This window comes from Haplochromis burtoni, unplaced genomic scaffold (assembly GCF_018398535.1).
Source record: "Haplochromis burtoni strain Fernald_Lab_line unplaced genomic scaffold, NCSU_Asbu1 Contig_22, whole genome shotgun sequence".
Lineage (NCBI taxonomy): Eukaryota > Metazoa > Chordata > Actinopteri > Cichliformes > Cichlidae > Haplochromis > Haplochromis burtoni.
In genome coordinates, this window is record NW_024582383.1 from 2,862,874 (window position 1) to 2,890,422 (window position 27,549).

At 44.7% G+C, this 27,549-nt stretch overlaps 2 protein-coding genes across 6 annotated transcripts; one reads left to right on the top strand and one right to left on the bottom strand.

Annotated features, from left to right (window-relative positions):
* Window positions 1-20,917, top strand: nt5c2a (5'-nucleotidase, cytosolic IIa). Of its 5 annotated transcripts, none has more exons than XM_005917048.2 (19): window positions 1-111; window positions 603-724; window positions 4,205-4,243; window positions 7,074-7,147; window positions 8,439-8,556; window positions 8,655-8,750; window positions 9,503-9,594; window positions 12,036-12,093; window positions 12,240-12,333; window positions 12,419-12,472; window positions 12,587-12,670; window positions 13,031-13,072; window positions 13,158-13,265; window positions 13,727-13,793; window positions 14,332-14,502; window positions 15,379-15,430; window positions 15,860-15,920; window positions 19,188-19,364; window positions 19,605-20,917. In XM_005917048.2, the coding sequence occupies exons 2-19, from the start codon at window positions 624-626 to the stop codon at window positions 19,830-19,832; spliced, it is 1,716 nt and encodes a 571-aa protein (XP_005917110.1). In that variant the 5' UTR covers window positions 1-111; window positions 603-623; the 3' UTR covers window positions 19,833-20,917. The 5 variants fall into 5 exon arrangements, with proteins under 5 accessions (XP_005917110.1, XP_005917111.1, XP_014187499.1 ...); XM_014332013.2 differs by lacking the exon at window positions 1-111 and adding an exon at window positions 134-288; XM_005917049.2 differs by lacking the exon at window positions 4,205-4,243.
* A 2,603-nt stretch (window positions 20,918-23,520) lies between these two features.
* On the bottom strand, window positions 23,521-26,258 carry borcs7 (BLOC-1 related complex subunit 7). The gene is made up of 5 exons (XM_005917051.3): window positions 26,085-26,258; window positions 24,231-24,293; window positions 24,028-24,071; window positions 23,921-23,941; window positions 23,521-23,832 (listed from the first exon to the last, which is right to left on the bottom strand). Exons 1-5 carry the CDS (start codon window positions 26,214-26,216, stop codon window positions 23,781-23,783), a joined length of 312 nt encoding a protein of 103 aa, XP_005917113.1. The 5' UTR covers window positions 26,217-26,258; the 3' UTR covers window positions 23,521-23,780.
* Window positions 26,259-27,549: the final 1,291 nt, after the last annotated feature.

The window sequence follows — 27,549 nt, forward strand, 5'->3', positions numbered from 1 at the left end:
AAGTCATTCGGTGCAAAAGGAAACTGCAATAACAACAGAGAAGACCAGGAAGCAGCTGCAAAGATTTGCGCATGCGCCATACACTGTACCAAGTTAAAACTAGAAACGACGGTGAGTTGTTTGTCATTCTCTGCATAAAGTGTAAAACTGCGTTTTATCTTAACAGCGTCTGGTCTGTGAAGTTGTTGCGACTTGTGACTGTTCGAGGGCAGCTGGAGCTCTCGGTGCGTGGGCGCTCGGAGTGTGGTTACACGCCGTGCTGTCAGCTGCAGCATCGGAACTTACTCTGTAAGATGAAGCTGAACTTTACCGGAACCTGCCTTCTGCTCTTGTTTAAAATACGCATGTGCCGTTAACAGTCCAATCCACATGGCCTTAATAAACAGAGGAAGCCCCTAAACCCGAGTGGGTGATAGTGGAAAAGGGCTGTGTGAGAGGGTGTGGGTCATCATCAAAAAGTGAGATTTGAGGCGTTACGACGTTAAAGGACGTGAGGGGCCGTGGGTGTAACAGGGAGACGCCGAGGCGTCCTCGTTAATGCTCTCAGTGCGACGCAAAGAGCCAGCTGGGCTGTTTAAACGATTCGGTGTCTTTTCTTACAGAAACGTCAGTAACGGTTAAAGATGACGACCTCGTGGAGCGACCGTCTGCAGAACTTCGCTGCTCTTCCAGCCAACATGGACGGTGTGGCCATGAAGAAGTATCGTCGTGAAGCCCACCACAGGTAGATGGTAGTCTGTCCGCTGATGCTCATAAAATGTGCAGTTACACAGTGCTGTGTGAAAGTCTTGGGCCGCCTCTCCTTTAGCATAGTTTGCATGGAGAATGTGTGCAGTTGTAACAAGCTTGGAAGTCCACGTTGGAGTGAGCACCTGCATGCTTTCAGCTTTCCGGGCTTCGTTCCCGAGCTGTTCTCCTGATCCTGGCCGTCTTTGTTGTGTTCTGTCAGCATCACTCTGCTACAGGATGCTGTGTGTTGTTCTGTGCAGGTCTGCTTTTACCTCATTGTCCAGTGTTTTGGGACTGTGCTGAATGTATGTGTGAATTTTAAGATTGTTTGTGAGTGCTCTAAAGTTGCACACATTTGTTTGTGCTTGTGGAGCATATATTACACAACTGTAACCAGTATTCCAACCAGCGATGCTGGGGATGTTGATCACTTGCGAGTTATGAATGCAGAAAATCCACCCTCTGGCAACAGCTGCAGTTTTTAGCCGCCAACCTTCTGATTAGTTGATGATCTGCTGCCCCTCCTGAACTACAGCCACTCAACCCCAGGCCAGTTCTTGTATAGAATCCACAGCATGAACACAGTGTTTTAAACTATTCACAAAATGTGCTGACATCCACACATAAATTCAATACAGTTTGACTACATGTAAAAGTATTTTGCAAAGACCAGTTCTGCGTTCCACGAGGGTACATCTGTCACCATCTTACAATATTGTGATTGTAGCCATCCCCAACTCTCTGTGAATGGGACTCATGGCCATTGATTCAATTCAACTTTATTTACACAGCGCCAAATCACAACAACAGTCGCCTCAAGGAGCTTTATATTGCACAGTAGACCCTACAGTAATACATACAGAGGAAACCCAACAATCATATGACCCCCTATGAGCAGCAGATAAAGACATGCTGTGGAAGAGAGACAGAGGTTAATAACAGATATGATTCAATGCAGAGAGGTCTGTTAACACATAGTGAGTGAAGAAGAAACACCCAGTGCATCATGGGAATCCCCGGCAGCCTACGTCTATTGCAGCGTGCATCGAGATATCGGGTCGTTAGTATGCTGCTGCCCTTTTTATGTGTTTCATGCAGCTTTAGTGCCTGCAGACCAACAGACCAGATTTAGAAGATGGCGCCTGCGTTTGGCTATGCTGACCTTTAACTTTGTTATTTTTACTCTTTTGTGTCATGACTTTAGCCATTTTTCTCTGTACCCAAATATTCAAGTTTGTACTTGCATGTTTGCTCAGAAGGCTGTGGACTGGGAGGATGCAGTGTCATCATTCTTTAATGACATCACATCGGGTCACATGGGTTTTAGACCTGCCCCTTCTTCTTTTGTCCAGTTTCCTCAAATATTTTGAAGATGGACACAGTGTCAAGTTACACTAAGTTTTAGCTGACTGGCTGAAACGTTCCTGTGAGAATGCTGGAAGGAGTGAAATGGGTGAAAAGTGTTGTTCAAAATCACATTTAAGAAATGATCAAGTCGGGCTCCTTGGAAATAAAACGTAACGAAACTAGCACTGGCTCAAGACTTTTGCACAGTACAGTATTTCAGATTGGATATGTGATCAAAAAAAATGGACGTACATTTAAGCAGCTTAAAGAAACATGGCACATAGTTAACTTCAAGCAGTTGTAGCTGAAGTTAAAGCAAGTTGGTAGAAAATACACACGAGTACTTTATGTACAGTTTTCCATTTGTCATAAATAAAACGGCAACATTTAAATTTCAGCATGAAGTGAATTTTACGAGTGTACGGTGTCTTGGATGGGAATCCATTAGAGTTTAGTGATTCTGATTCCCTGATCAATATCACGCTCTCTCATTGGGTTCTTATTGGCTCTGCTTGGAGAGCCGCCGCCATTTCTGCAGCATATCAAAGACTTGAGTTGCATGCTGCGTGGTCAAATGTTTGTGCACGTTGGAGGTCTTTCCCGTCTTTGTTGTGCTCGGTGTTCGTTTTATTACGCAGAACACTAAAACGTAATGCAGCACATTGTTTAATTACTCCCAGGAGAAATGAATCCATTACACTGTCTCCCTAAAATGACACGAAACACGTAACATAATTACCACTGAACAGTACAAACCTAAGGCATGAACACAAAGCCAACAACAGTTTAAAGTGATCGTCACAGTGATTCTACATAAGAAACACGAACAGTAGAAACGAAGGTTGCAGCCTCATCCATTTGTTTCCTGTTCAAATTCAGGGCTGGTCGCTGGGCTGGGGCCACCGTCGCTCTCGGGTCCTTTTGTGTAATGGTCACATCCACACTGTGTCGCTGCTCTCTTCCTCTGGCACAAGAACTGAAATCAGCCGATTGTAACAGAGAGCACAGAGCAGCAGGGCGACAGCAGGGCGACAGCAGGGCCAGCCTGGCTCTTGTAATAAAGGTTCTGTCTGACGTCAGGTTGTGCACTGCCCTACCAATCGTTACTCTGTCATTCATACCCAGTGCATACCATTCAGACATGTTCATGAAGAAAAACACACCAGTGCTGTAACAGAGGCCTCGTGCTGTTGGCTGCGGTCAGCTGTGAGCTAATACAGGAAGGATCTAGTCTTTGCAAAAGAGGAAAAAAGGGAAACAGAAGTGGACGTCTTCCAGATATGTACGGCTGCAGCAGTTCTCTTGACTCATTCTTTAAATATCCACCAGCATCAAAGTGACAGTATTACTGCAGGGTCTACCTTACAATATAAAGCACCTTGAGGCGACTGTTGTATAAATAACATTGAATTGAATAGTTATGGTTAATTATTCAAATAAATAATGGTTGAGCATAATAACTATGATTTTTAAGGCCTTTAAAAATCATAATTATAACTTATACATATGGACTATTAACCTTACTGTAGATTCACAGTTCAATTACTGTCACCTCAGATTAAAAACATGCATATCGGTCTGATCAGTTTGTCATTATCCTGAGTCTCTGTCTCCTAGCACAGCTGCTGTAGCATCGGGGGTTTGCTAGAGTTGGTGTCGGTTTTGTTGAGGCGCTCTCAGCCAGGCAGGAATTCGGATGGAAGACGTACAAGTTCAAAGGAAAGTCCTTAATCAGCTCTTGTTTTCCACTTTATCATTTAGTCAAAGCTCAACCTGTGATATCACTCTGGCATGACCGAAGGATAAGAACAAGCAACCAAAATGAAATAAGACTGTTTCTTCTCATTCATTCTAACCAAACAACACACTGACTCGTCTCAGATGTGTCCTTTATAAAGCCACAGACCCGGGCTTTGTTATATTGCTACTCAGATGTATTCAGAACTGTATTAAAATGTCAGCTGTGGCTGTTTCTTGTATGTTCATAATTTTAAACTAATAGTAGGTAATGAAGGCAGATCTAATTGCTTTTGTTAAGAGATAAAAAGACTGTCTGCAGTCAGAGAGCAGCAGGAGTGGTAATATTAGCACTTCTGTGGTAATACTGCGTGTATTTTCTATTACAAAGCTTTCCAAAGGATCTGGCTCAAAACCATCCTGCAATGAGGTATGCCGTCCTATTGTTACTGAAACTGTGAATGGTGACGACGTTACTGTTGAGTTGTGATGTCTGTGATTTGGTTTGACCTTCCATGAAGCTCTCAGCTCATGGAGCTCCATAATATTAATGATTGGGATTTCTCACTGTGAGGAGAGCAGCTCTCATTGTGGGTTCTTGGATTTGCATTTCTCTTCTTTCTCCATCTGCCCTTTTATCCTTTTATTCCATTATTATACATCAGATGAACTGAAATCCAGAATTACAGGTTATTGTCAGTTCCAAAAGTGTCTTCTGTCGTTATTTCGCAGTGTGCCAAATGTTTTTAGCAGATGAAACGTCTCGACTGCAGAGAGGCCAGTTCTGTACTTTCTGCTGCCGTGCTGGTGTAGCTGCACTTTGCAATTTAGCATTGTCATGCCTAAATATGTAACACCTGAAGAAGATGTCACTTCGATAAATCACTTAAAGCACTTATCGAAGTAGACATCTTCTTCAGTAGACATCTTCTTCGAAGTAGACATCTTCTTCAGGTGTCACTTAATCACTTAAAGCACTTTCTACTACAAGTAGAATCCAGTCACACATTGGTACGGCCCTTTATCTATGCTTTTTTTTTTCTTTTTTTTTAAAGATTTGTTTTGGCTTTATTGGACAGAGAAAGTTAAGACTGAGGAAGACATGAGGCAAAGGGCCGCAGGTCGAATTCGAAGCTGGCCGCGCTCAGCCATGTGGCATGTTCATCCAACTGAGCTAAACTGGTGCCCTGCTTAAGCACTTTTAACTTGAATCTACACGCGCACTAATAAATTGTGGGTTCAGTAGTTTTATTTCAGTAGATTTGCATGTTATTGCATTCTGTTTTCTTTTTATGTTTTCAATGTCCTAAAACCTTTGACGTTGGGTTTGAATCTCCATCCTTTATTAATCTGTACGTCTTCAATTATTTCCGTATACACATTTTTTGGATTTGGATGCTGCTTCATGGAAAATGTTGTCAAGTCTTTCAGATTTTTCCCATTCCTGCTTGGATAATACCTGAAACATTCAATTTTCACGTTCCGCAAGTAGAAAAATCCAAGATTTCATTTGGGATTGTTGAAAATGGTTGATGGCAATGTGCATGAGTTTGGTTCTCTGTTGTGAGCTCCCACTGGCTCATCTATTAAACTGCAGTTTGTGGCTGGTTAGCTGAAGCCAGCCTGTGTGATATGAGTGGCTTCCATGTGCTAAAGTCATATGTTGCCTTTATGCAGCATGTTGGTGTTAGAACATTCTGGTAACAATGTTACCAACAAACTGCAAATGGCAAAAATCAACTGGAAACACTGGATCTGGTACATCTGGATTTCTGCTTTAGCTCAGGTCACATTATCAGTTCAGTGAGGACGATATGAGCTCACACATTTGTCTGCTGTTTGGGTATTTGGTGGCTAATCTGAGCTTTACATCACTTCCACTTCTCACACTGTAAAGCTCATCACTGACATCGCTGGTCCAATCATCTTCCTGCTCGCCTTCTTCAGGCCAGTCAGCCTCTACTCTGCATGCTCACTGCTTACCCGTCATTCTCCCTTGCAGACGCCTTCATGCAACCAACTCCGTCCCATTTCCGCCTCTCCCATGTTACTCAGGCTCATTCAAGCCTCCATCTTTATCTGCACCACCTGTGTGTAGACTCTGGGGGGTCCTGCCCTAATTCTTATAACCGCTGGGATTCCATTCTGTGATGGGCCATCAGTCTAATGGCCACATAGCTTCATTTTTACATTGCGGGAAACTCCCCCTACTGTCAGTGTAGAGAAGTTACATATTTACCAGTTTGTCTACATGATAAAGAAAAAGCAGCTGTGACAAAGACAGAAAACAGTCAGCACGACTCTTTGGACGTAAACTGTAAGAACCAGTTAATTGACTGGTTCTTGTTAATGGACTGGTACTTATAACGCTTTTCTACTCTGAGCACTCGAACACAACCTGCCTCATTTACCGAGGAAGGTTTTCTGTGCTCTTTCTATGTGACTGCTTTCTGGCTAACATTCATTCTCCAATGGATGCATTGGAAAGCTGGGTTATTATCTTGCCCAAGGATATTTGGCATGCAGACTGGCACAGATGGGAAATGAACCACCAACCTTCCAGTTAGTACTACCTGAGCTACAGCCACCACGCCAGCTCACTGCTCAGACTGTCCAGGTTTTTTTTGGTTTTTAACTGATTTCGTAAAAACAGAGGGGCAGAAATTTCTGCAGTTGAAAGTCAAAACACAGACTTTTCTCTCGTGTAATTGTTCGTTGCATAATGACTTTGTGTAGTACGATTGGCAGTAAGGGATGTTTTCATTAGAAAGTAGTTGGGCATAGAAGAAATAATTGGGTGAGTGAGGCTTGCAGTATAAAGTGCTTTAAATGCTCGAGTAGAGTATAAAAGTTTTTTTTATAAGAAATAGTCTGATGACATTTTTCTGACCCCTGACCTTGAGGCCGAGGTCACTGAGATTCAAACTCATCTCAGATTTGTGGTAGATACACGTATGATGTTAATTTGAAAGTCCTGCATCACATTACCTGCCCAGCAAGGTGACATCATCAGCCTTTTCCAGCTGATGGTAATAACAAGCGTGAGTTTTATCTGAGGGACTGAAGCTCGGCCTGCATCATGCATTAAGACTTTGCACTGTTCTGTAGTTTCTGTCCTTGCAGACTGATTTGTTAACTGTTTACTGTGGTCTGGGTGTGTGTTGTGGGAAAAGTAAGCAGTGTTGTTTCATTTGAGTTTTAGATTTCATTACACTTTCATCTGCCGTGCAGTCGCTGACCGAACGATTCTCCTGTTTCAGAGTGTTTGTTAATCGAAGCCTGGCCATGGAAAAGATCAAGTGTTTTGGTTTTGATATGGATTACACTCTTGCAGGTGAGTGAGTCTTTTCTTTAATGTAAATTCCACTTATTTATTTTAGGTCATCCTCCTTAACTCCACATATATGTGTGCAGCGGTGGTATCCCAAACTGTTTGGACGAATATGTCGACCATCAACGATGGTGGGAGAGAATCAAAGAGAAACTGGCTTCTTTTTCCACTCTGTGTTTATCTGTCTGACACACTCGACCCAACAAACAAATACAAAATTAAACAAAAAGTTAAAAATCAAAATGTCTCTTCCAGTGATCTTAAAAACGCTGTATTATAGCTATATTAATACTGAAACAAACAAGAAAAGAAGGTCAGATGTTCCCTCCAAACAAAACGTAGAAATTCTTTGACAGAAAAACGAGCACGTTTTAGCCGCGTGAGTCACAGTATTGGCTGCGGTAAGCTGAGCACAGCAGGATGGTGGACACGTACATGCTCATGCAAGTCAGCCGTGCTCGAGTCCTTTGCTGGCACCGTGCGTCTGCACCGCTTTGGTTACATCCTCAGGTTTCCCTCTTTCATCCAGTTTAAAGTCAAAGAATTCCCAAATTGGCGACTTTGTATTTTTTGGCAGCTAGTTCCTCCATGTTTGGACTTCTTCTGTGTTCTAAACAGTCCGTGCATGATCACGTTGCCCCGCCCATCAGAAAGTGGCCTGGGTGAATATATCGCCTATCGTCAGAAGAATATTACAGAATGTTATCAGCTGTAAACAAAAGCCCTCCCTGCACCTAAATCTGCTGTCAGAGAACACGACTGATTTAAAGCACCGAGCTGAAGGAACTTCCTAGATAATGCCATCATCTACGTCTACCTTAATTACGTGATTATTTAAATATTTAGACAAAACCTATGACGGTAGGAGCCTGAAATGTTCCTTTTTTTGCATTTTCTGTGTATCAGTCTCTGAAGTTAACTTTTAGAATTCACATTATAAAATAATAACAGAATATTAAGTGGAAATATCCACCCCCACCCAGCCACAGGAACCGCTACGTTTTATGTAGAGTTTAAATAAATATGATCCCTAAAAACGTTGCCAAAGCACAAATGTGTTTGTTTGAATTTATGGGCAGCAAGCATGCAGTGTGCTCGTGGGAGATATGACCGCGATGCAGAAGAAGACCTTGCTAGCTTGTTGTTTAAACGATAGAAGACACAGTTTGGTTTTGTTTGGACCGCTGTAGCAAGATACCAAAGACATGAATAAGACTCTTTCCATGGTGGATACAATGACATCCGTTACTGGAAGGATTGTTGTGAACCTGAGCTTGTCTCTCTGCTTTTTTAGTGTATAAATCTCCTGAATATGAGTCCCTGGGCTTCGACTTGACAGTGGAGCGCCTGGTATCCATTGGATATCCACAGGAGCTGCTGAACTTTGTCTACGATCCCTCCTTCCCCACCAGGTAGGTTCACAGATCCCAGCTTTATTATTTCACTTCACCATTGCACCGAATGGTGAATGTCAAGTGTTTATGTTTTCGCCTATTTCCGTGCTTCACAGAGGTCTGGTGTTCGACACAATGTATGGGAACCTGCTCAAAGTTGATGCCTATGGAAACATTCTGGTGTGTGTGCATGGGTTCAACTTCTTGAAGGGGTAAGGTCCATTACTCCCACTTTGCTTTAAACTGGGCAATTATACAAACCTATGTCTTTAAATTCAGCTTAGGTGATGAAAACTGTTGAAACTTGACTGTCCTGTCAAGCACCGCTCAGAGGAAGTGCTGCATGCCGGTGTTTCTTCAGAGCAAGAAACCTTTCGCTGGTGATCACCAGTACGTTCACTGGTTAAGCCTGTTGGGGGGATTGTTGACGTTGTCGTTGTGCTTTCGAGGATGTGATTGTGGATCAGGTCAATATTTCTCTACTTCAGCAACCAATGAATTTTTCTGTGCTGAAGGTCAAAACTCAAATACAGGTGCTGTGGACATCTTCCAAGTACAGCTGAGGCAGGCAGGAGTTTGATTACAGATTCTAGTATGATGGTGCTGCTGAGCTAAAGCACCCAGGAGCCATTCAGTTCTTTAGCAGCTTAATTGTGGCTAAAACGCCGCTACACTGGTTTGTCTGTGTGTCTGGCTCATGAGCAGCACATCTGGGTGAGCTACAGACCGAAGAACTGAGCACACTGGATTTAATCTGCCAGCAGTTTTCTACCTGTGACTGACTTCTTGGACTCATCCCTGTATTCCTGACATCTTCCCATGCTGTGTGCCACACTCACATCATGTTAACAAGCACGCTGGTTTCAGTGTAGAGTTTGGACCGCTGCAGAGGGAGATAATAATGTTGTGAGGTTTGTATGCTTGTATTTATATTTGCTACTTCTTGGTTACTATTTCTGCTCAGACCTGACATCAGAGAGATGTACCCGAACAAATTCATCCAGCGTGGAGACACAGACCGCTTCTATATCCTCAACACTCTCTTTAACCTCCCCGGTAAGTAAGCAAAGCAACTCTGGAAGTTTTCTGATCTTAAAATTCAAACCTGAGCCTGATGCAGTCTGTACAAAAAGGATATAATAAAACAAAACATGTCTGCAGAAAGACTACATGTGCTTTATCAACCTGGGAAAGGCCTTCAACTGTGGGCCAGCTGTCAGCCAGCAGTTATATACCATTTGGTTCCCATACAGCTGTGGTGAGAGCTGGGTTTGCATTGGCAGCATTAACGGGGACTCTGTAGGTCGGGTTCATCGGTGGTAGCACGTTGGCGCTCCATGCTAAAGATGGGACTGCCTGTTTTAACCACAGGGAGCATCTGTTGTCAGTCTGTCAGAGGCAGTGTCGAAAATATAACACGTGTCGGGCTTGTGTGGAGAAGAGTAGAGGTATGACCGTCTATGGTGTCAGCTTCTTAGTCACAAACAAAATCCCGTTGACATGCTGGATTGAGCAAATATATATTTAACAATATCAGTTTATCGTCTAATCCAAAGAGAAGCAACCACAACGGAAATCTGGAGTTTTCTGATGGTGCTCAGGAAGTGATTTCATTGATTAAGTGGATTTTTTGGTGTCACTCCATTTCTAATCTTTTTTTTTTTTTAGAATATTTTCTCATGAACAATCATTGCTTTGTCTAAAATATTATAATCCAAAGTTTCAATTTATATCCCATGATTGCTGTTTAATTTTAGCTTATATGGCAAATGTTTTTTTTAAATCTAAAGACTCATCATAGTGATAGTGCGAGGAAGCTCGCGCTGGAGCACTGACACCTGCTGGTCATTCGATGTACTGCATCATGTGCTCACATGTTTGTGATCCTCAGAATCACCTCAGGTCCAGTTCACACAAAAACAAATTCTTGCATCTTTAGCAACCTAAATAAAAAGGTTGGTTTTAAAGCTTTCAGTACATGCAGATTTTTATAAATACCCCAATAAATTAATTGCAGTAAATGTTTATGTAATGATTCCAAAACAAATAAAACCAAAAATAAAAAAATAACCAAAAACAATTTGTTACACTTGTGCATAATGTTAGTGCAAGGACAAGGGCGTTTACTGTCACAAGTGACCTCAGGAATCAACCCTGCAGACTGAGGCTCAGCTGTACACTGCTTGATCCAGTCTGTGACGCGTGAGTCAAACCCAAACGTATGCAGAGCTGCTGATGGGATTTCCAGTTCTTTCTCTGTATGCAAAGAAAGATGTTCAGTAGCGTTGGCTGAGTGTACCTTTGATGGTGACATGAGTGAGCGGTGGCTGGATGGGAGGGTAGGGTCTTCGCTTGTGTTAAGAAGCAGAGTTGATGTTTAGAGCGGCCTCCTCTCCATCTGTCGTGTTGTTTACACCTTTGTCTGTCTCTGACTCCTGTTGGGACTGCTGCTGCTCCTCCTGCACTAGTGTCAGCAACAGCGACCGTTGGTGACGGCTTTGTTTGAGATGGTGCAGCCGCTCACACGTCAGTAAATGTGATTTCATTTCTGTCTCTCACGTTTACTTTGCCCTTTTGTTTGTCCATCTTTATCAGCCTCTTGTTCCACATCAGACTCTGCTCAGTGTGTAACGACACCAGACCCGATGACAGTTTGATTAACTCACACGGTTGCTGTTACAAACACTGCAGCTCGCAGCGCCACACAAACACCACCACAGACAGACGGCTGTTTATGCTGTCGAGCGTGATTGCAGATGCCGAGCACGTGCGTCCGTCAGCATCCAACACTCCATTAGTTTAACCACACTGAGCTTTGCTGCAGGGAAGAAACGAGGCTGCAGACTGTTGACTGGTTACAGGCAGATATTACTTTGAACAGACGCCCACATCCACAGCTCCCTCCCACACTCAGCCAAAGAAAGAGGGATGGTCGTGTTACTTCATAGAAAACGTCACTGTTAGAAAAACTGTAGGCGTGAAACAACTAATACGAGTTCTAAATACGGCTGTGAGGAACATTATTAAACGGTACGTGAGTGAGTTTGGTCTTTGCTGGTGTCACCGCCCTCGCACCACTCACCGCCCTCGCCAGGACTACTTGCTAACTGGGCTGTTTTCCTGCAGCAGACTCAGGTTGTGTGCAGGATTTCAGCTCATGACTCAGGCAGTTCATAAACTCCAAGCCCAGAGCTCGTCGCTCAGGACAGCTCAGAGTAGAGATGCAGGTATTTATCCTGAATGTCTCCGGGGTGAGGTCATTAGGGCGTGTCCGCCTGGGAGGAGGCCCCAGGGCAGACCTGAGCCACACTGGAGTGATTACAGCTCCCGGCTGCCTTTGACGGCTGGGAGAACTAGAGCAGGGGGCTTTGCCTGGGTTGCTGCCTGTGACCCGTGCCCAGGTATCCTGCAGAAAGTGAACAATGACTGCTGTGTTTCTGCTGGTTTTGGTTTGTTTTTCCAATGAACGGGTGCAGACTCACTCTCCCTTTCCTCAGAAACCTACCTCTTTGCCTGCCTGGTGGATTTCTTCAATAACTGCTCCAGATACTCCAGGTACTGTAGGCTGAGTGATTCAGGCAGCGAGGGGCAGCCGCTCCTCTGATGATGATCTGTTAATGACTGATATTGCTGTAGTGTTTCATCATCATAGTATTCTTTGAGAAACATGGAAACGCTGTAAACATAATGTGTCCCTGTAGCTGTGAGACTGGATTCAAAGACGGGGACCTCTTCATGTCCTACAAGAGCATGTTCCAGGATGTCCGAGATGCTGTGGACTGGGTTCACTTCAAGGTAGAGACTCCTGTGTCCTAGTTCCACGTCCTTCAGTCCCTGCTTGGTCCATGAATGTCCTCAGTAACCTGATTTACTGTCACAGGGCTCCTTGAAAGAAAAAACCGTTGAAAACCTGGAGAAGTACGTGGTGAAGGACGTAAGTGGAGCAGCTCTGATTCTACAGAGTGAAGCTGTGGTGTTGGTGACACATATTGTTGAGAAATGAATAAATGAAATGATTTTAATGATTCAGTTTTTGATGTGTTTGTAGCCGAAGCTTCCTCTGCTCCTGAGTCGCATGAATGAAGTCTCCAAAGTGTTTTTGGTCACCAACAGTGATTATAAGTACACACAGGTAAAGCTCACAACAATAAACAGCTGTTTTCATCTTCTTCTGTAGAAAACCTCAGAATGAAGAAGTCTGACGGCTGCATGAACAACATCATCGAATTAGTGCATCATTTATTAACTATTAAACTAGTCTTTTAGGAGGGAGGGAGAGAGAGAGGGAGGAAGAGAGGGAGGGAGGGAGGGAGGGAGGGAGGAAGAGAGGGAGGGAGGGAGGAAGAGAGGGAGGAAGAGAGGGAGGGAGGGAGGAAGAGAGGGAGGAAGAGAGGGAGGGAGGAAGAGAGGGAGGGAGGGAGGGAGGGTCGTCATTGTGGTGTGAAAATGGAAAATTTCAAACATGATTGATGAAAAAACTCTTGTCTTACAGAAAATTATGAGCTACCTGTTTGACCTCCCTCGTGATCCGAAGGTAACACGGATGATTTAAGCTTACGTACACATTTGACCTACACGCTCAGACTGATGTGTTATTGTGTGTGTGGATGGCCTTGCAGCCGGGCACGCCCCACCAGCCCTGGCAGTCCTACTTCGACCTGATCCTGGTAGATGCCCGTAAGCCCGTCTTCTTCGGGGAAGGAACGGTGCTACGACAAGTCGACACTGTGAGTGTACTCGAGTGTAGCCGGCTGCGTTGTTGCCGTGTCTTTGATACGACTAGCATGATGACGAGTGCTGTTTCCAAAATAACGTCCTCTGCTGTCACACGCTCGATGCACCTTCACCACACGACCGTTCCTGTGACGGTGCTGCAGTTAGAGCCACTCACCGGTGCCCGAGTGTACGCTTCCTCCCACACAGTTACACCGGCCGCTGAAATGTGGCTGATGACCTGCAGCTCACTCAGCACCAGGCCTGTGAAGACATGAGATGTGGTTTTGCCTGGGCTTCCTCTGTGAGCTTTGGGTTCTCATGTCAGGGGAAATTCTTCAAAGTACCTGTGATACTGAGCTTAACCCACAGATGATGTCCGCTGGCTGCCCGCTGAGCGAGAGCAGGAAATTTCATTTGCACAAAAGATAAGTTCAGTAAATGCTGCTTATGTGACGTGTTGTCTTTCTTTCAGAGCACAGGACGGCTGAAGATCGGCACGTACACTGGACCTCTTCAGCACGGCATCGTTTACTCTGGAGGTAAATTTCAAAAACAGAGCTGTGCTGATGTTGGACAGGATCTCATGTTTAGATGTTCTGATCAGTCAGGACTTTGTTGTATTTACAGTCCTGACCTGTTTTTGAGTAAAGGGCTCGTTCCTTAATCCGTGACTCTCACTGCATGATGTAAGAGGTTCGTCTCTGAAACAAACAGAGGTGATGTGCAAACATGTGTGAGCCGAGTCACAGCTCCAAACCTGAAGCTGATGGTTGTTCCTGGAAAGCTTGCGCTTACAACAGCCCAGTTTAATCAGACCGATGCTTTGTTGTCGAGTCAGGTTCTGTCGCTGTGGTTCGATGGCTGTCCTCGCTGGTTTCCATCATGCATCCAGTGCTGTGAACATTTTTGTACCCTCCTTCTGACCGATCCCTCTGATGCTCTGTAACCATCTGCAAACGTTTCGCCTTTTTTGGCTCAAATTGTAAATAATTCACATTCCAGGTGAGAAATGTTTTGAAATGATTGATTATGGTCATTTTAAGAAGTGTTTTTTCTGTCCTTGTTTTTGTGTCTCAGGTTCTTCAGACATCGTCTGTGACCTGCTGGGCGCTAAAGGAAAGGACATCGTCTACATCGGAGACCACATTTTTGGCGACATTCTCAAATCTAAGAAGCGTCAGGGTTGGAGGACGTTCCTGGTGATACCTGAGCTGGCCCAGGAGCTGCATGTGTGGACTGACAAGAGCTGTGAGTCTGCGCTCACACGTGTGCACACATAAGAATAAGCATGTTTATCCTGTGGGCTACAGGCAGCACAGGCGGAGAACTGTGTGTTTGATTCTTTCTTTTGTTTAAATCCGACACCGTTGCAAAGCCAGTTTGTTCCTGCCGAGGTCGATGTTGCAAAGTGTTTGTAGAGTCAAAGGTGAGACTGTGTAGAAACAAACTGCTCAGCTGCAGCCGGGTCTCAAATTCACACATTCCCCGGTGCGTTGGTCACTCTGGCAGGAACAAGTGTTCAGAGGGTGAAGGTCAGGAGTGTGGGCAGGCCGTTCCTCCTGCAGGTACAGATGAACTGCTGGGCGTGCGGGGGCAGAGGTGTGGTCATCTGGGATGACAGTTTGGTCCCAGACTATGGACACGTAGGTTTGCCACTGGCTCTTCTCTTCACATCCCTCTGCACTGAAATTGCCTCCAATCACGACAAACCCGGCGAGGGAGATGCTGCTGCCACCTGATGTTGCAGCAGTCGCTCCAGCATTCTCCACCTTTGAACCTACGATCCAGCTGCAGTAGGCAGAACTGAACTCATCACTGAACATAACGTTCTGCACATGTTCAGGTTTCAGTAAGTACATGTTGCCGACAGTGGCGCAAACGGGCAGCTCGGCACCACCTCAGCCCATCAGTCATGCGCGTGCCTTTGAAGCAGCGATGAGGCCGTGATGAATGAAGTTTTCTGATGTTTCACAAACTGTAGATTCAGTGCCTGTGTCCATCGTTGATGTGCGGTCTGTGGAATAGCTCAGCTGTACTACGTTACCTGTCTGTGGGAGTGTGAACAGTAAAGATTTCACTGATAACTCTGTGAAGGAAATAAACTGACACTGTTTTGTTTTCTAGCCTTATTTGAAGAACTTCAGTCACTGGACTGTTTTCTGGCAGAGTTTTACAAGTAAGGTTCTTCTTTTGTCTGATGAGCAATTTTAAAAACAACAAGAAAACATGTTGTGGGCTCGGATGGGCCTCAGAGTTATATCTGCAACACTGATATTTACAGCAATACAGAAAGAAATGTTGAGTGTTTTACCACCGATCACAGCAAACAAGTATATTGATGACAGATGAACAAAGTGTGAGTCTGAGGCTACAAGCCTCCAGCAGCATTGTGTTGTAGTAGCAGCGGCACAGCATAAAATGCAAAGTTAAATATAAGAACCAGTGTAGCCCGGGAGGTTGGGCAGGTATCGAGCACAGATGTAACAAACCTAAATATATTATATTGCCTTTAACCAGGAATCATTTCGAGCTGTTAACAGAAAGATCAGTGCAGAAGCTTCAACCTTCAGCTGTGGAAACTACATTTCAAATGATTTGTCCTCAGGCACATGGACAGCAGCAGCAACGAGAGGCCTGATATCAGCTCCCTGCAGAGACGCATTAAGGTACAACTTCCTCTGAGGCTGGCTCAGCACAGCATCACTTCTGTTATCAAATGCATCACATGTAAGTCGGTTCTTTTTCTAAAGACATGTTAAAGAAGTGCAGCGTTTACAGAAACACAGGTATAAAGGTTTTTGCACCTACAGTTAATGTCCAGTAAAGTGAAGTGTATGAACAGTGACAGCATTGTTAGAATTTCCCTCTGTACGCTTCCCCCTGGATTTGTAATCCACCAGACGGAGGCATCAGTCTCAGCTCATTCACAGCAACAGTCGCCTCAAGGTGCTTTATGTTGTACAGTAGATCGTACAATAATACACACAGAGAAAAACCCAACAATCATATGACCCCCTATGAGCAGCACTTTGGCGACAGTGGGAAGGAAAAACTCCCTTTTAACAGGAAGAAACCTCCGGCAGAACCAGGCAGAACCAGGCTCAGGGAGGGGCGGGGCCATCTGCTGTGATTGGTTGGGGTGAGAGAAGGAAGACAGCATGCTGTGGAGGAAGCGCATCACTCAGTAGAGCTGGCCTGCTGGTCTTTAAAGCACAATGTTCCCTGGCTTAGCACGCTGTGTGTAGCTACGGTTGAGCATCGTAGCCTGGGCTGGCAGGTGAACTGAAGCGGTCTGTCAGTGGGATGGCCATGGGCCGGACCTGTTCCACAGTCAGTCTCCTCAGTGTGTGGTGTGTGTCATTTAGGGTCATTTAAACGTGACCTTTTTTGGCACAGGCACAAGGCATGACCTCTTTCACAGCACGGGAATCCTTTGTAGATTCATGCTCGCCCTGAAGATGTGATGCGACTGTGGAGTGGAGGTGTGGATCTATACAGCGTTCCACAAAGTTCCATAGTTTCCCAGTTCTCAATCAAAGTTTTCCTGTGGAACGCCCCCTGAACTAGGATTTAAAATCGGACAGGAGTTACAATCTAGTGAATCAGACACAGAAACAGGTGTCAAACCAAACCTGTGTATGTATGCAGAGCACTGAGCAGGCTCTGCTGCAGCCATGTTCTTAGGTGCAAAGACAGCAAGTATTATGGGATGTTGCTAGTGATACATGAATAGCTCTACCTTCATAAGAATCCTGTTTTTCCTTGTTTTGCCAACTTTCCTGTTGGAACACACTTGAGTTGTGCACTATGGTGCAGAGTGCAGTTGGAGAAGGACACATTAAAAGGACTTTAACAAGAAGAAGAGGGACTGTGAGGTGGGGGAGGGAGAGAAGTGTTTATATGTATGCATGTATATACAGTGGTTGCAAAAGTATTGGGCCCCCTTGAACTTTCCCACATTTTGTCACATTACAGCCACAAACATGAATCAGTTTTATTGTAATTCCAGGTGAAAGACCAACACAAAGTGGTGTACACGTGAGAAGTGGAACGAAAATCAGACATGACTCCAAACATGTTTTACAAATAAATAACTGCAAAGTGGGGTGTGCGTAATTATTCAGCCCCCTGAGTCAATACTTTGTAGAACCACTTTTGCTGCAGTTCCAGCTGCCAGTCTTTTAGGGTCTGTCTCTACCAGCTTTGCACATCTACAGACTGAAATCTTTGCCCATTCTTCTTTGCAAACAGCTCCAGCTCAGTCAGATTAGATGGACAGCGTTTGTGAACAGCAGTTTTCAGATCTTGCCACAGATTCTCGATTGGATTTAGATCTGGACTTTGACTGGGCCGTTCTAACACATGGATATGTTTTGTTTTAAACCATTCCATTGTTGCCCTGGCTTTATGTTTAGGGTCGTTGTCCTGCTGGAAGGTGAACCTCCGCCCCAGTCTCAAGTCTTTTGCAGACTCCAAGAGGTTTTCTTCCAAGATGCCCTGTATTTGGCTCCATCCATCTTCCCATCAACTCTGACCAGCTTCCCTGTCCCTGCTGAAGAGAAGCCCCCCCAGAGCATGATGCTGCCACCACCATATCTGACAGTGGGGATGGTGTGTTCAGAGTGATGTGCAGTGTTAGTTTTCCACACATAGCGTTTTGCATTTTGGTCTCATCTGACCAGAGCAGCTTCTTCCACATGTTTGCTGTGTCCCCACATGGCTTGTGGCAAACTGCAAACGGGACTTCTTCTGGTTTTCTGTTAACAATGGCTTTCTTCTTGCCACTCTTCCATGAAAGGCCAACTTTGTGCAGTGCACGACTAATAGTTGTCCTATGGACAGATTCCCCCACCTGAGCTGTAGATCTCTGCAGCTCGTCCAGAGTCACCATGGGCCTCTTGGCTGCATTTCTGATCAGCGCTCTCCTTGTTCTGGCCTGTGAGTTTAGGTGGACGGCCTTGTCTTGGTAGGTTTACAGTTGTGCCATACTCCTTCCATTTCTGAATGATGGCTTGAACAGGCTCCGTGGGATGTTCAAGGCTTGGGAAATCTTTGTGTAGCCTAAGCCTGCTTTAAATTTCTCAATAACTTTATCCCTGACCTGTCTGCTGTGTTCTTTGGACTTCATGGTGTTGTTGCTCCCAATATTCTCTTAGACAACCTCTGAGGCCGTCACAGAGCAGCTGTATTTGTACTGACATTAGATCACACACAGGTGCACTCTATTTAGTCATTAGCACTCATCAGGCAACGTCTATGTGCAACTGACTGCACTCAGACCAAAGGGGGCTGAATAATTACGCACACCCCACTTTGCAGTTATTTATTTGTAAAAATGTTTGGAAGTCATGTCTGATTTTCGTTCCACTTCTCACGTGTGCACCACTTTGTGTTGGTCTTTCACCTGGAATTCAATAAGCATTGATTCATGTTTGTGGCTGTAATGTGACAAAATGTGGGAAAGTTCAAGGGGGCCCAATACTTTTGCAACCACTGTATATACATAACTTAAGTGACCAATCACAATAGGTTTGGTCTCCAAACTAGACATCACTGAAAGACAGGACAAGCTGCAGAGCTGAATATGCTTCGATTTTTATTAGAAGTGATCCAGATGGGAAGGATTAGAAACCAGTATGAGAGGGACAGGCTGAGGGGTTGAGCTGGTATGGACGTACGCAGAGGAGGATGCTCTCCTGTGGTGAACTCTAAAGAGAGCAGCCAATAGAATAAGCAGGAGGTTATCATAGAGTAACCAACATATTACTGTACTATTACCAACTGGTGTTGTCTTGGGCATCACACCACCTGCTCCATAATGCTGGGATGAGGAACTGCGTATCCTACTGGTTTGATGCTAACGGCAGCTGGGACCTTTGACTCCGCAGCACCAGCGAGTCTGACGTGACTGTGCATGTTTGTGACCTTTTCAGAAAGTGACTCATGACATGGACATGTGTTACGGCATGATGGGAAGTCTGTTTCGGAGCGGATCCCGGCAGACTCTGTTCGCCTCCCAGGTGATGCGCTACGCTGACCTGTACGCTGCCTCCTTCATCAACCTGCTCTACTACCCCTTCAGCTACCTGTTCAGAGCTGCACACGTGCTGGTGAGAAACCTACACCCGTAGTTGTGAATGCAGTAAGTCGAAAAGCTCTCAGGAGTTTCAGATTCACACGAAGGTCTATCGGTGGGTTCAGTTCAGTACGTTAGACATTTAATACTTAGGCAACCATTTATGTTGAGTATAAAGACCCCCCCGTGCCCACCCACACCCCATGGGGGTCGTTGTTAGAGACGAGAAAGTGATTCTTGATTTCTGTCACTCACTGAACCGTGTCCCTCCCAGATGCCTCATGAATCCACAGTGGAACACACACACGTCAACATCATGGACATGGAGTCGCCGCTGGCCACAAGAAACCGCCACGACGTCGACTTTAAGGAGATCGAGTGCAAAAGACACCAGCTGACCCGATCCATCAGTGAGATCCAGCCGCCGCATTTCTTTCCTCAGGCCCCGCAGGAGATTACCCACTGCCACGATGAGGATGATGACGAGGAAGAGGAGGAGTAGGGGAGGGCCGTGAACCTTTCCCCAGAAGAGCCTGTTTCCATTTTTACGTTTGTCTTTACTTTGATTCGTAACTGCAGCGAGCGAGCGCTCACAGAGAGGGACTCTCAGTCCGCGCTCTGCTTTTATCTGGGCTTATACGTGCTGTGCTCCGTGCTGCGCAATACCAACGGTTGCTTCTCACATGTACCGATTGTGCACCGAGAGTTGGTCCCACGCTGCAGTCACGGCGGACTTCTGCTGTGACTGTGGGAGAATATCAGAAGTTCAAACTGGGTTTGTTGTTGCTGAATATCACGGTCTTCCACTGATGTTAATCTGTGACCAGTCTGAAAGGGCTCTCATTGGTTCAGCTGTCAACATGTTGCAGATGTGCTGTTCCTGGAGTGGGCTGAGATCAAAGTGCCTCAGTGTTATTACAGATGCTGTTCAATGTACACGCGCTTTTCTTTTCTCATGTTTTTATGCTGCTGCCTTGATTTTAAAGAAACTACAAATATGTCCGACCAATAAAGCTGCAGCGAGGGCCTTAAAGGTTGTAATTTGGCTGTATGCTGGAGTTTTCAGGGGCAGCATTCCTGCATTGGTACAGATGAGCCAGAGGGAGCAAGACTGGTGCCGACAAACGGGGCTCGTAAAGTATCAGGGTAAGAAGTAAAAGCGTAGATCTGACTGCCAGAAGAGGGAGACAGGCAGCATGTTCAGGGTCGCCAACAGGGTCAGGCTGCTTCGGCTGCTGCTAACGAGCGACTGTAGTGATCGTGCTGCAGGCTGAGACGGGTATTCCTCTGCTCTTCTTTTCTCCTTCCTGTGGGTCAGTTTGAGTGACGGTCCTGTGAGGTCTGAGCTAAAATCAAAGGATGCTTTTTGAACCTGGACGTGCCCAGGAGGACTTTCATAGGACGGACTCATCATAATCCATGAAGCTGAAAGCATGTTTTTATGTTTTATTCAAGTTTCATATGTCAGCAACAGAGAGTGCAAATGCTTTTTTTATTTTGAATTATGCTGGGGGGGAGAATGATAACATGCATTGTTCTGCAGTTGACACGCTTTTTCATGACTGTAATAAAATCTATTACATTGCTGCTGCGTTTTGATTTTGCTGTTAAATTTGCACTTAGAACAGAATAATCCTTTAATTGTGCCACGAGGGGAAATTTGGTTGTAACAGCAGCCAGAGAGACACACAAACAAACAGCACACAGGACACAAACATGCACATTTCTTTTACATATTTACATCAAGGACAACAGTTACCAGAGTACTGCACTGTTATTACATTAAATAACTACAGATAAGAGGCCGACCTGGTTGTCGTGTGAATCGGTTGATAAAATAGTGAAAGTTACAGCGCTGATGTAAACATCTGTTTGTTGGGAGCAGTTCTGGTTGTGCAGTCTGACAGGGAACAAAACCCTGCAGGGAGGAAGGAGCTGCAGAAACGCTCCTTCATGCATCGAGGACGCAGCAGTCTGTCACTGCAGCAGCTCTGCAGCAACACTTACATGCATGTAAATGTTGGGAGACTCTGTCCATCAGAGATGTTATTTTGGCCAGAGTCCTTCTGTCTCCACCACCTGCACTGGGTCCAGGGTGCATCCCAGCACAGAGCTGGCCTTCCTGCTGAGTTTATCCAGCCTCTTCCTGCTGCGCCAACATACAACAAGTGTTCCTGTAGCTCCTGATAAGCCTGGTTCATGATAAGAGGTCAGCTGTGCTGTGTTATCAGACTTTATCTCTTTCCTACTAATGTTTCTCCTCAGTAAAGTTTTCCTTGGTTAATTTCATTGTAACATTGTAACTAATGGGACGGGTCACTGCAAACAGCTTTTACATTTTTGTTCTGATTGTGACAAACGTGTGAATCTCGCGCTGAGACCTTTTCACTCATTGAATCTGAACATGCTCTGACACTTAGGGAAGGTTTGGAGCCAGTGTGAGACTGAATGATGAGATTTCTGCACCGCTGATCTTCATCCCACCTTTATACGTCCTCATCAAAGGTTTAAGACCACCTAAAAATGGCAAAAAATGATATTTTTCATGGTTGGATCTCAACAAGCTTCAACAAGAAGAAATGGAGGGAGACAAAACGTTTTTTCAAGCATTTATTAAAAACAAAGCTTAAACTGAAACAGGCTGTTTTGCAGCTGATCAAGGACCACACCTCCAGAAAAACATAAACCCCCTAAACCAGCTGTGCAGCAGTATATACACATCTGTGCTGGAGGCCCCGGGGCAGACCCAGGACACGCTGGAGAGATTGCATGATGGTGGATAATAATGACTGAAACACAAATCAAGCTGCTGCTATGGAAAAGTGAAAAGTGTATTTTCACAGAACTATACATGAACTATGAGAGTGAGTGAAACTCAGACAACCTTGTGATTGTCTGGAACCAGTAACGACACTGAAGTCTCGAGCTGATAACAGCATTGAGGCCGTGGGGACGGTTCCCACAGGACGTCCTGTTGGCCTGAGCTCGTTACAGACATCTGACAGAATGTACTAGAGAAGGTCACAATGATACTGAGGCCCCCGGGGTGAGATACTCAGAGCTGGAGTGAATAAGACTTGTAGAAGGAAGACCTTTGAATGCTTGAATAAAATGGTACGACCTAAGCGCCTCTCCCGTCAGCTCACAGTTGATTTACTGTGAGCACATGATCTTTCAGGGAAATTCTTTTGTAACAGCAGCTGAAATGATCAGTCGTTCTTATTATTATTGGTGTTTTATATTCTTCTGCTCAGAGTGGCGGGGATGCTGGAGCCTGTCCCAGCTCCCTCACAGCGAGAGGCCGGTTACACTCCGGACCACAGCATCACACCACAAACAGTTTCTGTAGTTTTGCAACAACCTGCACACAGACTGTACTGATGGCCCCGCTACGTGCCTAGCCTTGGATTTCGCCTCCTCAGCAGCGAATTGTGAAGTCTTGTTGAACACGTGTGAACTCAGGAGCACGGCTACAGGGACACCGGCAGGGCTAAGGAGCTGTTTGGCCTTCAGCTGCTGATAAATTTGTCCTTTTGCTCTGCGTCATCAGTCAGGGATGATGAAGAGCCAGCGAAAGAGAAACACGTCCCTCAAATCTGAGGACTGTTTTTGATAAAGGCTTTGCCCATAATTTCATTTTGTTCCGTTGAGGTTGCCAGACTACAGCCTGGTATGTGGATAAAACACTACGTTTAAACTTTAGTTTAATATCCTATCAGATGAAAACGTGGCCACAAATATCCCTTCCTGTTCAAGAACGGGCACAAAAGTGCTGAAGCTGCAGGTGACTGCAGGTCCCGATGACTTGGCTTCACTTCAGCCTTTTATTCGATTTTGTATGAGCGCTGCGTTCTGTGGTGCAAGCAGAATCATCTGCAGCTCAACCTGATAAAGCAAACGACTGTGGACCAGCTGAGGTCCTTTAACATGTGTAGGGTGGCGCCCTGTTGAGGCCAGTGCGTCCTGGATGCTGTGACATGCTGGAGCAGCAGGTTGAGGGTCGCAGATGCCACAAAGCAGGTGATGCTGTGGGTGTGGAGCCGGACTCTCTAAAGGTGCTGTTGAAGAGGTGGATGTTGTCCAAGATGAGGAGATGCTGAAAAGTATCTCCCACCCACTCGGTGACGTGCTGGCCGGTCACAGGAGCAGCTCAGCGTCATGTTTCTCCTTAATGCAAGACAATGGACCAGCTCATTTAGTACTTTTATTCAGGTCTTTGATGTTATTGTCACACAGCCGTCCCACAGGTGTACATATAGTCCAGTATGACAGAAGCATGTGTGCTGTTTGATGTGACTTTAATGAACACAACATTTATGTCAAGTATCTCACGGTGGTTCACTGACGCAGAGACGCGCCTCCCTTCAAATGTTATCTCGTTTGAACTAAAAGTCCAACAGTGTCCTGAGACGCCGTCTGCAGACCGTGTAAACACAGCATGTCCTCTCCGTTACTTCAACAGGTGTCTCAGCTGGTCCTGCAGGTTTTTTGAGTGCTCCACACTGGAGGACAGAGGAACAGAACCAAGCTTACTGCTGAGAAATGCTCCAGCTGTTTCTCTGAGGCATAAACAGCTGTGGTCACACTTACTTCTTCTGAATGGCCTCCTGCCTTAGACAGAGACAGAGAGACTTTACAGCAACCAGTTTAAGCAAAGCCAACAGGTTTCATACATGAAAGAGACGAGTGCTACTTACTGGTACTGTAAATGTGTGGTGATAATGGACATTTTTCTCAGGCTCTGCAAGAGATGAAGAGAGAGAGCAAGAGCACACACACAGTTTTGGACCTCAGCGAACACCGAGTGTAAAATTGTTTTTGAGGATTTTCTTTCTCCAATAATGAAGCACATCTCATGTGATCGTGGAGATTTCCTCTGACCTATCAGAAGACTACTCACGTCCTCAGAGTGCAGGATAGCATCCTCCTGAATCACCATGCTTCTTGCTGCTTGACCGAGAAGCTGGAAGAGACATCCGCGGCAACGCAATCGTTACGATTATTCAATCAGTACTTCAACTGAATAAACAAACCTCTATCACCATAGTAACATCTCACAGCTGTTTGTCACAGAAATATCAGGACAGCCGTCTGCAGCTGGAAACCCTGCGACAGACGGGCAGCGCGTCCAGGGTGCGCAGCCTGTTGCCCTGTGACAGCTGAGCTTTGCTAGAGCAACCGTGGAAAACTCCACACCCACAGCACATTTAACAGAAAATCCTGAAAACAGGGAAACTCCTCAGGAAAAGGACAGCAGGGTTTTGTTCACTAGGCAAAAGTCTGTTTATTCCGCATTACATGGTATTCTGGGATTTGTATCTCCTCCTGGGATCAAACTGGGATCAGGCAAACACTCAGACCCACTGGGTCGTGTTAGCGTTGGACCAGAAGAGTCCGTGTTTGTTTAATATATCGATTTGAAAGATTTGGTTAACAACAAAACAAAATTAAACCAGACGCCAGCTGTGCAGACGCACACTAACAATCAGGACTTACACATTTTTAACAAAAACTTCACTTCTCTGGCTTTTAGAAACAGATCTGTTAGGAAGCTTCGTTGAACTTAACTCTTAACTTCACAACAAAACAAGATTCACACGTCCGTGTGTTCGATGAATATCACAAACCTGACTTCCTACTATTATCATGAAGCTGCTTTAAAACAAACCTGCCCAAGTACCTGGAGGAGTTACTGAGATAAGTACACTGTGGCAACGTGCACACACAGACCTGCCACCAGAGTCGGGATTTCTCCCCACAGTCCAAAGACATGCGTGTGACGTGTAAACACTACGTTCACACGGTGCTTTCACATGAGTCATCTGCTTTATGTTCTTTCATTACAGATGTTTGTAGTAACAGACACATCACATTTAGAATTGAAAACACTGAGTTCATACAGGACAGTAAATGTCTCTGCAGCTCAAAACTCACAAAGCTGCAAACTACCAGCAACAGAAGACCGTGAGTGAGCGAGTGAAGCACTGCAGCAGGTCAGTGCCCGAAGCATCAGGATGGCCCCAAACTTCTTCCCTCAGGCCATTTGGACTGTTAACAAACACCAATCTGAGCCACAGTCTGTGTAGCCTTCATCACTCACACACGGACTCTATTCAGTCTTTTCTTCCAAGCATTTACAGCTTGTTCTCCCATATGTTCCTTTCTCTTGTTGTTGTATAGGTTTCTCCTTTTTGCCATTTATATTAATCAGATTTCATCCCGGCACGCTTGGTGTACATGTACACCAATTCTATTCTTCTATACAGATCTGCTGATTCATGTTAATGTCACAGTGATATGTTCATGATCCCAGCAACATCCGCTGCTTCCTGCTTTAACTGTTAAACCTAATAATCCTCAACTTTCTACATATGTTCCGCTTTTAATCAGCAGGATTTTCAGTACAATACACACACGTGCGTTTAAATGAAGTCAGGGCACCATTTAACATCTGAAACACCTGGCGCCATAAGACAACTCCAGCTGTCAGAGCAGCCGTCCACTCGTGTCCTGTGTGATTAATAAACAATGATCAGCTACAGTAACGCATATATTACAGCAGCGCTCGTCTTTTGGTGGGTTTTATTTTCTTGGTCAAATATTGAACATAACAGGCTGAATCCTTCCAGCATACACACTGATCTAGTTCCTGTGGTGTTTCCGTTAGCTAACAATGGGCTTTCCATTAGCTAGTTGCTCAAAGCAGACGCTAAAAAGCACTAAACTTGAGTTAAAATCACTTGCGTGGCGATACCTCCTGACTGCGGGATCCTTTTAGCACTTGACGTGTCAACGCGATAACATCCCCGCTGCAGGAGCCCACTTTATCGGATAACAAGCCTTTGACAGACTGTCCGAACCGCGGCTGGGAATCAGCTGAAGCCATTTTCCTATGTTGGCTAGCGATGGTGCGCGGGAAAGGACAAACTACACAGCAACGAGTTCAGTAGATGAGATAGGGCTCCGGTGCAGACGCGCAGTCTGGCTGTGTGCAAATAAACTCCGCGTGTTTCTTTCTCACTTGCATGTAATGCAGTAAAATCATTTTTACTCCATTCTGTTCATCTAGTTTATTATTGACACGTTTCAGATGCGTGACGCTGATTAAAGTTGTACAACATCCAGATTTAAAATGAAACTGTGGTCACATCATATCTTACTGCAAATCAAACTAGGAATGCTACACAGCAACACATACTCCACCACAAATTAACTTCGTGCATTCGGCGTTTTCCTGCGTGGTTCCCATGCCTTTAATTAGCTAACTGGGTCTTCTTTATGATGTCCTGCACAGTTATACACGCTTTTACATGCGCGTACTCGCTCATTAAACTGACGTAATACTCACTCTACTAAGTAACTAAGTCCTTTCACACTGTTTCCTGTGTGTGCCTTTGTCTTGTTTTCTATATATTTCCTTTGTTTGCTATTTATTGATTTTACTTTTTCACTCCTGCACAGTTGGTGTGGAGCTCCTGTAATTTCTTTGTACGTGTACAAAGTCAATAAATGGCTATTGTATTCTATTCTGTTCTGTTCTATTCTATTCTGTTCTATTCTATTCTGTTCGATTATATTCTGTTCTGTTCTATTCTATTCTGTTCGATTATATTCTGTTCTGTTCTATTATATTCTGTTCTGTTCTATTCTGTTCTATTCTATTCTGTTCTGTTCTGTTCTATTCTGTTCTATTCTATTCTGTTCTGTTCTGTTCTATTCTGTTCTATTCTATTCTGTTCTGTTCTATTCTGTTCTATTATATTCTGTTCTATTCTGTTCTGTTCTATTCTGTTCTGTTCTGTTCTATTCTGTTCTATTCTATTCTATTCTGTTGTATTCTGTTCTATTCTATTCTGTTCTGTTCAAATTCTATTCTGTTCTATTCTATTCTATTCTGTTCTATTCTGTTCGATTATATTCTGTTCTGTTCTGTTCTATTCTGTTCTATTATATTATATTCTGTTCTATTCTGTTCTGTTCTATTCTGTTCTATTCTGTTCTATTCTGTTCTATTATATTCTGTTCTATTATATTATATTCTGTTCTGTTCTGTTCTATTCTGTTCTGTTCTATTCTGTTCTGTTCTATTCTATTCTGTTCTGTTCTGTTCTATTCTGTTCTATTATATTCTGTTCTATTATGTTCTATTATATTCTGTTCTATTCTGTTCTGTTCTATTCTGTTCTGTTCTGTTCTATTCTGTTCGATTATATTCTGTT